General features: G+C 45.0%; 1 protein-coding gene across 1 annotated transcript; it reads left to right on the forward strand.

Annotated features, from left to right (window-relative positions):
* Positions 1-1399: 1399 nt before the first annotated feature.
* On the forward strand, positions 1400-6977 carry RAB42 (RAB42, member RAS oncogene family). Its single transcript, XM_070949507.1, has 2 exons — positions 1400-1665; positions 6560-6977. The coding sequence occupies exons 1-2, from the start codon at positions 1400-1402 to the stop codon at positions 6975-6977; spliced, it is 684 nt and encodes a 227-aa protein (XP_070805608.1).
* The last annotated feature ends 4163 nt before the right edge of the window (positions 6978-11140 follow it).

Genomic DNA, 11140 nt, shown 5'->3' on the forward strand with positions numbered 1-11140 from the left:
TCCCGTTACTTCTCCCAGCTTCTGCCAACCTAGCAGTTCGAAAGCACGTAAAAAATGCAAGTAGAAAAATAGGGACCACCTTTGGTGGGAAGGTAACAGGTGCGCCTTTGGCGTTTAGTCATGCCGGCCACATGACCACGGAGACATCTTCAGACAGCGCTGGCTCTTCAGCTTTGAAACTGAGATGAGCACCGCGCCCTAGAGTCGGGAACGACTTGCACATATGTGCAAGGGGAACTTTTACCTTTACCTACCTTTCAGATGAAATGAAGTTGGAAAGAAAAAACGGGGGGGGGCTTGCTCAAGGACTTTTGTCCTTTATGTGCAAAATAAATGGGAGTGAATTAGCCCTCATGCAAAATATTAGCTTGCTGGCACATGACTTCAGGGCTGGGGGAAAAGATTAGATAAGAGCTGGAGGCAGCTAAGGAGAGCAGGGAAGGACAAAGGAGACCTCCCACTTCACCTCCCATGGCTTCCTGCAATAGCTCTGCTTTTGGAGATGAGGCTGTGCTGTTTTGTAAGAAACCTCCAGATAGGTCTTCCTTTAAGCTCTTCAGCAGGAGCTACTACAAATCTAAATAGTTTTTATCAGTTAATGCCTGGAAGAATGTATAGATACCAAAACAAGACTGATTTTCAATAGCCTGGCATGCAAAGGGAAGGGGAACTGGGGAAGAAGTCTGCATACAATATTGTTCTCAAGAGCTATGGGTGGAGATGTGATATAGCCAATTTGCAAAGGGGTGGGGGGAAGAAAACTGGTAGATTTCCTTTACCTCCTCCCCCGTTTCCTTTTAGAATTTGAGTGCTCCTAAAAAAACCCACTTCTACGTTATTCCACAATTGCAGCAATTCAGAGAGCTTGGAGGTGATATTCTGGAGAAGCCTACTAGACACAGTTCTTTATGCACAGGTATCCGAAATAATAGGTTGACGTATTTATATATTCAATGATTGTCTCCACCCAACTCACAAAGGTGACTCTCATTAAAACGGGACATCAAAGAAGGGGGGGAGGGGAACAATCTAAAAGCAGATCATGCCTGAAGGAACCCATGCTTCTGCCTAACTATCCCTCAAAAACAGAAATCAGATCAGCTTTTTTTGTTTGTTGTTTGGAGAAGCCAAACTAGAAGGAAATTTGATAGGTGGAGCTGAAGGAGGAGGGGCGAGCGGCATCATATTCCTCCTAAGAGGTGGGTTGGCTTTTCCTTGCTCCAGAGGAGTTAGTAGCCTGGAGGGAGCCTCTAGGGTGGAGTCTGCTCTATCTTCATCCTGTAGAGTTCTTCTGTCAGTAGCAGAACTTTGTTGAGATCAGCAGAGGAGGGACAATCGGGTTCTTCTCAAAGTTCCATGCGGAGGCTGCTCTCCTGCTCCCATTTTCAACCTTTCCACAATGGAAGTATCTACTGAGGCAAAATTGGGGCGGATGCTGCCAGCCCACCTGCCCAGTGGCAATTGGCACTACCAGTTTCGGATCCTCCTGCTGGGTGATTCCACCGTGGGCAAAACATCCCTGCTGCGGCGATACACGGAGCGATGCTTCATCCCAACCCCGTGTCCCACCGTGGGTGTCGAGTTCTACAGCAAGATGATGGAGCTGCCTCCAGGAATCAGGGTGAAGCTTCAGCTCTGGGACACTGCTGGTCAGGAGAGGTTCAGGTAAGGAGAACCCAGAAGGGTGCTAAATGATTCCAGATTGAAATGTTTTAGCCTCGGGCAGGACAAAAATGTTTCAGAGCAAGGGATATTTAAAGGGCAAAACATTGGGCAAGCTGTAAGGGGAGCCCCAGGCAGAACTGAAGCAGAACAAATGGTGGGAAACTGATGGTGGTATCTTTCAAGAAGAGTAGGCTTGGCACCTCCCCAGACCTAAAATGGCCAGCCATTACCACCATGCTGTTGAATTCTTACATTGCTCCAAAAGTGGGAACCATATAACAATAACAGAGTTGGAAGGGACCCTGGAGGTCATCTAGTCCAACCCCCTGCTCACACTGTACTAGGGATTCGAACCGCCGAACTGCTGACCTTTCTGATCGACAAGCTCAGCGTCTTAGCCACTGAGCCACCTAGTCAGGCTGTTGTTATGAAGGTGTTGGACTATGAGCAAGGAAACATAGGTTCTAGCCCCTCCCCCACCCACAGAAGATCTTCAGGGAGCTTAGTCCAGTTAGTCTCTCAACTCCTACCGAATGGAGTTGTTGTTGGGAAAATGGGAAAGGCTTGTTATGAGCTCCTGGAGGAAAACTGATATAAACCTACCAAATAATAAATTAAAAAAACAAAAACAAATTGGATGTCCTGCTGAGGACCACAACTTGACCTGACAAGCAACATCAGTAGGGGTGTAAGAGAGAAGGCCTGGGAAACTGGTGACAAATTATGAACAACCTTACATATTTTCCTTCGGAAACCTTCAGAAACCAGGGTTTCTCAGCTATCAACCTCAGAAGGCATAAAATACTTGTGCAGCAAATAAGCTGCAAACTTCTGCTTCTGAAGTTCTGATTTATAGATTTACCTTCTGTAAACAGTGAAAAAGATTGACCGCACAGAGTTTAGGAATTGTCACTCTTAAGAGTTGCCCCAACATTTAGGTGGAGATTGAGATCAGGGGTATCCAACCTTGGCAACTTTAAGACTTGTGGACTTCACAACTCCCAGAATTTAGGAGTTTGCTGGGTGAAGAATTCTGGGAGTTGAAGCCCACAAGTCTTAAAGTTGCCAAGGTCGGAGATCCCTGATCTAGATAACTTCCTTTTCTTCAAAATGTGATAATCCAGTCACCTTCCTTAGGCTTGGAAGCTCTGCTTTTGTTAAGGAGGGTCCCTCCAACTTCTGCTTTTGTTGTAAATTAATCCCCTTGGAATGACTTGGCCTTGAGAGCTCTCCCCATCCTCCTCCTGATCACATCTGCTATCTGTTATCTGAAGACGTGTGGGGCAAGCAGCTGAAAGAAAGGGGGCCTGGGAGGGATAGGGTGTGATTGAAGTTGAGTTTTCAAGGCTAATCAGGAGATAGAAGAAAAAGGAGACAATGATGGAGCACCTTAAAGACATCCAATTTATTTTTCTTCACAGACCTAACTTGTGTGATCAGATTCGCAGAGTAATGGACTATGACCTGGTTAAGCTGATCTGATAATGAGTTAGTTGCTGGTCATTAGGAGATCTTAGTTCCTGTTTGTGTTGTGAAACACTGGTGGGACTACCCCTTGGGAGATAAAAGGAGACACTTGTTTTGTTTTCATACACTTCTCATTGCTTCTGGTATATTTTTAGAGAAGGTGCCTGGCTAGGTGGCTCAGTGGCTTAAGACGCTGAGCTTGTAGATCAGAAAGATCAGCAGTTTGGCAGTTTGAATCCCTATAGGTCTCCTGCATGAGCTGTTATGACCCAGGCCTAAGTAAGTAGTAGGAAAATCAGTCTGTGAAAAAACAAACAAACTTTATTCGAACAGCTGAGAATTACTTCATTCCCAGTGTTGTTCAACTAAATTAAAGCAAATTCCTCCCAACACAAATTCCTCAGTCCTATCGCAAACTTTGGTCCAATTAGGCAAACTGCCAAAAGCCTTTCATGGCAAACGTTCAGAAATCACAGATACAAAAATAAATACAAGACGTAAACAAAGAAGAAGACGAAGCTACCAACATTGCTTTCCGGAAAAGCCCAAACGCCGTTGCTGGTCTGTTTTAAGCCTTATGGGAGGGGGCCAATCATCTCTTGGCCCTACTCCTGAGTCGTCCTTTTTGCTTTAGCTGCTCTTACCTTCTGGCAGCTCTTCTCATGCGTGCATTAGGAACAGGCTCCTCCTGTTCCTCTGCCTCACTCCTATCAGTCTCTGGAGGCTCTGGAGTCCGCACTTCACTCCCCGATGGCCCTGACCCCATCTCTGCCTCTGATGCAGAGCCCTTATCTGGGCCTTCCCCAGCCTCCAGGACTGGCCCGTGTTCTTCCTCAGCCTCATCGCTGTCCGACTCCACTGCCAGCTCCGCAGGCTGCTGACGGACCACAACATGACTAGGGGGTTGGACTAGATGACCTCCAAGGTCCCTTCCAACTCTGTTACTGTTATTATTCTGGATTACAGGTACCAGACAGATTTATGACGGTTGCAGTGTCCCAGTGTCCCTTTTATGACTTTTTGACAAGCAAAATCAATGGGGTAGCCGGATTCACTTAACAACCGTGTTACTAATTTAACAACTGCAGTGATCCACTGAACAACAAGAAAAGTCGTAAGATGGGGCAAAACTCACTTAACGACTGTCTAGTTTCTGTTCCTTACTTTTCTTTTTATAACACACATACAGAAATGTTGGTAATATAATCTGGGTTAGTTACAAATGGCATCTCTGTGTATTGCTTATTGGAAGGCAGTCTGAAGCAGGCAGTTATAAGCATTATAAAAACACTATCAGTTCTGTAATCCATAATTCTTATGTAGAACTGGTGCTGGCTTCTGATTTCCAGCAAAAATGCTCCATAGCAAGCGACGGTTTGCTTAATGGCCTCCGCCAAAAAGTTTGTAAAATCAGATGAGGTCATGTGGCTTAGGGCTCAAATTGCAGGCTCAATTACAGTCATAAGTCAGGACTATCTGTATATCATCTCAATAGATTTCACCTCTGTTTACATCTAAAAAATAAATTGCTTTGCAAACACTACTGCAGACCAAGGTCAGCGGGCGCATGATGGATGGTAAGAGTTAGTATCCAGACAAGTGCTTCAACAAATAGCTCTGATATCCTGCAGTGGTAGTAGGATGTTTATCATAGGTCATAGACCCAGACAACATACAAACCACAGCATAACAGACATAATAAAAAGTCTTAGAATAGTGCTTAGTTTACACAGCTATCAGAAAAGCATGAGTTCTACAGGCTACCGAGTTACTTCAGGATATTTACTTGCCAAGCAAAGTTGTACATAAAAAACCTAGAAAGAGATATTAGTAGTTTATCATGAATATCTTGCTATACTGTATATATAATATATATAATATACCGGTATATAAATGAAGATTAATGTCTGCTGGAATAATTCTGTCCTCTAGATCAAGGATCTCCAAACGTGGCAACTTGAAGACTTTGTGGCAGGGGTGAAATTAAAAAATTTCCCCTACCGGTTCTGTGGGCGTGGCTTGTTGAGGGGAGGTCATGTGACTGGGTGGGCGTGGCCAATTCAACATCACTCACATCGAGGGGCTCCTCACTGGCCCCTCCCCTCCCAGCCACTCCTTGTCGCGAATGGCAGGAAAATGGGGAAGGGAATATTCCTGCCTACCATCCTACCCTCAGTCTGTGCTGAGATTGAGGAATGGATGACAGGCAGGAAAATCCCCTTCCCCATTTTCCTGCCTTTCACGAAAACGGCTCCATTCCAGCTGCTCCCCCGCCGTCCCCCTCCCTCCTGGGGACTACCTTAAAGGGACAGGCTGCAGCAGCTCCGTTCTGAAAAGAGGGAGAAAAGTTAGCATTTTCTCTGCTGCATTTAACATTGAATTCTGTGGAATATCGAGCTGCTGGAAGAGGTGAGCAGCGACCGGCCAGGCATGGGTGGGATCAAGGAGGGGTAATTACTACCGGTTCGGTGAACTGATGCCCATAATCCCTAGCGGTTCGCCCGAACCGGTCTGAACAGGTAGGATTTCACCCCTGCTTTGTGGACTTCCAGAATTCTGAAGTCTTTTTTTTTTTATTGTAAAAGTTTTACAATTATATTTTCACCCCATTTTCACCCCCCTAACCCACCCCAAACTCCCCAGCCCACCCTCCCTAACCCCCCCTAACCCTCCCCTCCCCCCCGGACTTCCATAGAATATACCCCCATCATTATCCCCTTTATATAAAACTTGAGCCCCCCCAACCCCCATATCATTTCTCATCTTCACATAATTCAAATATTTCTATCTTAATATAATATAATACTATCAATGAAAAGCTATTTGATACTTCCTAGTTTGATATTTGTTCTGCACATAATCTATCCACTTTTTCCATTCACATTCATAAGTCTCTTGTGAGCGGTCTTTTAAATATGCTGAGATCTTCGCCATCTCAACGAAACTGGCCATCTTCAGAGTCCATTCTTCAACAGTGGGCAAAGCTTCATTTTTCCAATATTTGCCTATCAACAATCTCGCTGCTGTAATCATATACAAAATCAACTTTGTTTCATCCACTGTAAAACCCTTAGCTATACCCAATAGAAACAATTGTGGAGAAAATTGAATTTTTTTCTTTAAAGCATTCTGCATGACCCACCAAATTTTTATTCAAAAAGCCTTAACTTTCTTACAAGTCCACCAAATATGATAATATGTAGCATCTGTACAATCACACCTCCAACATTTTGGCTGAACATTAGGGTACATACACGACAATTTCTTAGGATCTAAATGCCATCTATAAAACATTTTGTAAAAGTTTTCCCTCAAAAGAATTCTGAAGTCTTAAAGTTATCAAGTTTGGAGAACCTTGCTCTAGATAACTCTGATATCTTGGAGAAAAAGCTAACGTTTCAATTTGGCATTTCCCCCCCCTTCTTAGGTGCATCACCAGGTCCTTCTACCGCAATGCGGTTGGTGTGCTGCTGATCTTTGATATGACCAATCGAAGGTCCTTCGAGAGCATCTTTGATTGGTACAATGAGGTGACCAACGTGATGGACAAAGTAATTTTCCTCCTAGTTGGCCACAAGTGCGATCTCGAGTCCATGAACAGGGTCACCCTGGAGGAAGCAGAGGGCTTGGCTACTTCTCTAGGCACATCTTTTATAGAAACATCTGCCAAAACTGACACCAACATAGACCTGGCTTTCGAGACCATCACCAATGCTATCTACGAGGCTCTGAGAAACAAAGAGTTTGACCTGCAGGAAGGCTGGGATGGCGTGAAGATTGTTTATAAGAGGAGAGCAAGCAGTCTGCAAAGGAAGAAGCCATCCAAAGCAGCATGCCAGTGTTAACTCAGTTAGTCTGCAAAGGAAGAAGCCATCCAAAGAAGCATGCCAGGGTGAACTCAGTTAGAAATGGACGTTACAGGACACTGGTTACTCAAAATAGAATTCTTCCTTAGACGAAACACAGACTTAATCCATTGGGTTAATCCTTACCCAGGTGAGGCCATCCACAACCTGTGACCCCAACTACTTTATTACCTCCTCTGCAGTGGTGAAATTCAAATTTTTTTACTACTGGTTCTGTAGGCTTGGGAAAGATACTGTAAAATCCCCATTCCCTCCCCACTCCTGGGGGAAGGATACTGCAAAATCCCATTCCCATCCCAGTCTGGGGCCAGACAGAGGTGACATTTGCCTGTTCTCCAAACTACTCAAAATTTCTGCTACCGGTTCTCCGAACTACTCAGAATTTCTGCTACCGGTTCTCCGAACTACTCAAAGTTTCCACTACCGGTTCTCTGAACTACTCAGAATTTCTGCTACCGGTTCTCCAGAACCTGTCAGAACCTGCTGGATTTCACCTCTGCTCCTCTGGAGCTCTTTCTGATCTCATCATCTCAGATCTTGTTTCCTGCTAAAAATCAGTGATACATTTTTTCTGTTGTTTTTAGATACAAAAGAGACGGGCATTGTTGTTGTTGTTTTTAAATTCTCAACTTAAAATATTTTTTAGCATCAAAAACTAAAAAGATATCACAAATGAAGGCAAATATATGTGTCCCAGGATAAGGTTGCAGGATCCATTTTTTTTTTTTAATTTGATTTATATGCCGCCCTTCTCCGGAGACTCAGGGCGGCTTACAATGCGTTAAGCAATAGCCTTCATACTTTTGTATATTTATACAAAGTCACCTTATTGCCCCCCACAAACTGGGTCCTCATTTAACCTACCTTAGAAAGGATAGAAGGCTGAGTCAACCTTGAGCCTGGTGAGATTCGAACTTACAGTAATTGCAGACAGCTGGTGTTAATCACAATGCTTTTTAGTCTGCTGAGCCACCAGGTCCAATCTGGGTTGATCACTGGAGGTTTCCGTTTCCAAGCTTTCAGACTTGTACTGGAACCCATCCTCAGGGAACATCTCTCTCCCTAGAGGATGGGCTCCAGCATGAGTCCAAAAGCTTTGAAGATTAAACCTCTGGTCCTGGTGACCGACCGATTGGATCCTAAAAAGAGATCCTCCTCTCAGCCCACTTTCACATCGCTATCCTGTTAATTGCAGTTCATAGTCCCAACCTGCACAGGTTTTCTATGTCCTCATTCATCCAGCCGCTAGCTTGGCTGATGGGAGATGGAAGGGATAAGTTATGAGAAGGATTGCCAGACAGACAGATGTAGTTGTCAGACCTGCCCCGGCTTAATCCTCTAGTTAAGAAAGATCCTCGACTCCATTTGCAGTGAAAGATATACTTTAATTAAAGCCAAGTGGTTTACAATGTAGCAAAGCCAGAACTGAAATTCACACGCCAAAACTCCTCGATTAATGCCTTCCGCTCAGTTCCCTTCCTCCCTTGGTCCCTCACGGTCCAATTGTATTTGAATAAATTGTTTTGGGAACGGTCTGTGAGCCGTTCCATTCCCTTCCCAGGGTTTGACCTTGAGATGTTGCTCTGAAAGGTAGGATGAGTAGTTAGTTCTTCCCCAATCCCATCCGGCTCCTTCCTCCCCGTAGTTCATGGCAGACCGGCAGTTGGTAAATGCGAAGCTCAAGCGTACGATGGCAGTTCTGACAGCAGTACTCAGATGGCTTAAGAAATGTCTGCTGAGTCAGGATGTGGCTTAAAGACGCCGCACTAATCCCAATACCATTGTGGAGCTTCCTTCTGGATTTTGTGGGTTAGAAACAGGTTATTTCCATTAAAACACTTTTGCTCCATTCAGCTGCCCTGACTCCACTCCGCAAGAGATTATGGGATCGTTAAATGAAGATGATGCAGTAGTGGATTCACTTACCGTTGCTACCGGTTCGCAAATGTCAGGGCGTGCACAGAGTGTCCGTGATGACATCCGGGCGAGTGAGCAGAGCCTCCTGCCACCGTCGCTACCGGCTCGCCCGAACCGGGTAGAACCAGTAGAAACCCACCACTGAGATGATGATGATGATATAGGTTCTTTCCATTATTCAGTACAGACCTTATTGTATAGACCTGGGAGATGAGCTGGAGAGAATCTTGTGTTTCTCAAACCTTTTGAAACTGTCTTCATTTCCACCATGTCCACCACCTCCTTAACTTAAACTTAACTTTAAAAAAAAATTCTGAAAATATTTAATGTAAAAATATTTACTTCCTTTTTAAAACTAATAATATATATATACTGTATATAATAATATGTATGGCTTTGTCTATTGTCATGATCTTCACTGGCCCCTTTTCCATGCTGAGTAGTGCTCAAAGCATAATAAACCATCTCTCGGTGTGTAATTCTTGAAATGAAGGAAACAAGGGTTTAAAACATTGTTCTGCCTATTGCTGAAGGAAAAGTGATGCTTTCTCTGGGTTTGATAGGTAAACAATAACCCTAACTCTAACAGTAAAATAAAAATAAAAAACTTGTGATCTGTTGGGGACACCTCTCTACAGCTTCCAGGTGATTTGGAAGTGGTTTTCCTGTATTTTCTTGGGGTGGTTTGCTTGACTTCCCAGTTTAGCCCACAGCAGATGGATTTCCTACTGGTCTCTCAAAACATTATGGACCGGCTCTGCTTGCTTGCTTTCTAGATTGCTTTCAGTGTAAATCACCTTTTGTAGAGATATGGTGGCGCAGTGGTTAGAATGTAGTATTGCAGGCTAACTCTGCCCATCGCTAAGAATTCAGTTCTGAGCAGCTCAAGGTTTTCAACTTACAAGCACAATTGAGCGCCAAATTTCTGTTGTTAAGTGAGACATTTGTTAAGTGAGTTTTGCCACATTTTGCACCCTTCCTTGCCCCAGTTGTTAAGTGAATCACTGCAGTTGTAGGTCACAAAAGGGAATCATGTTCCCCTGGGACACAGCAACTGTCATAAGTGTTTGAATCAGTTGCCAAGCATCTGAATTTTGATCACCTGATCCTGGGGATGCTGGAATGGTCGTAACTGTGAAAAACGGTCGTAAGTCACTTTTTTCAGTGCCGTTGTAACTTTGAACGGCCACTAAATGAACTGTTGTAAGTCGAGGACTACCTGTATTTTCTATCTCACAGCCTTGCCGCATATATGTAGTGCCTTTTTAAAGGGGGCATCTACTTCCTGTAAACTGGCTTTCTCTGTGACTGCAATATATCAAATGCGTGCAAAGACACACATACAGTGCATGTGCATCAACATATAGACAGAATTGGCTACTGATTAGGCCACCACATGTTAGCCTAGCAGGAACCAGCCTCTGGGGTATTTAGATCTGGCCTGTGGGGCTGCCCTGGAAACAGTGAAGGACTGGCCCATGGAGTTTCTACCAGCGAAAATGGGCTCCCAAACTCCGTTTTCAGGTGCCACAGCCTTCTGCTACCCTCTGCCAGTTAAAACGGAGCTCGGGAGGGCCGCGTGCAGCCCTCATGGGCTCAGTTTTCGGCTGCGATGGCCTCCTGCAAACCTCTGTGGCCCTCCCGAGCTCCGTTTTCACTGGCATCGGGTTGCAGGAGGCTTTGGCAGCCAAAAACAGAGCTTGCGGAGCCCGTTTTCACTGGCAGAGCACTTGGGCCACTACAGGCGCCCCCGACATGAGTGATGTCAAGCTGGCCATGCCCACCCCGGCCCCCCAAGGTCAAACACAACCTTTACTACTGGTTCGCAACGGGATTGTACGTGCGCGCTTGCTTCGCTTGCGTGCGTGCCTTGCTTCTGCGCATGCACAATTTGCCAATGACAACATCTGGGGCGGTAGGCGGGGCCCCCCACCAGTTTTACTACCGGTTCTTGTGAACTGGTCCGAACTGGGGGCAACCCATCACTGGTCAGGTGTGTAGACATTTTGGCTGCGTTTACACAACATTCTCCTCTTGAGTTTTGGGACTTTTGTTTCCTCTCCTGTCTAAGAAGGCTGCTTTGATGCCCCAAGGAAGAGAAACCTTTTTTTTTTTTTTTGAAGTCTGGAATGCAGGTGAAATGTGTTTGTGCGTAGCCTGGCTTGGCCTTGGATAAACCCGGCCCATTTTCAGGGAGGAGCAGGACAGGGAGAGCCTGCACGCAT

This window comes from Pituophis catenifer, unplaced genomic scaffold (assembly GCF_029215685.1).
Source record: "Pituophis catenifer annectens isolate HBS135680 unplaced genomic scaffold, rPitCat1.0.hap2 SCAF_9, whole genome shotgun sequence".
Taxonomy (NCBI): Eukaryota; Metazoa; Chordata; class Lepidosauria; order Squamata; family Colubridae; genus Pituophis; species Pituophis catenifer.

What these genes read in the sequence shown, in the direction of transcription:
- RAB42 (XM_070949507.1), top strand. Translation starts at nt 1,400, where the DNA reads ATGGAAGTATCTACTGAGGCAAAATTGGGGCGGATGCTGCCAGCCCAC. An exon ending in GCTGGTCAGGAGAGGTTCAG is followed by an intron (nt 1,666 to 6,559) that starts GTAAGGAGAACC and finishes CCCCCTTCTTAG; the next exon opens with GTGCATCACCAGGTCCTTCT.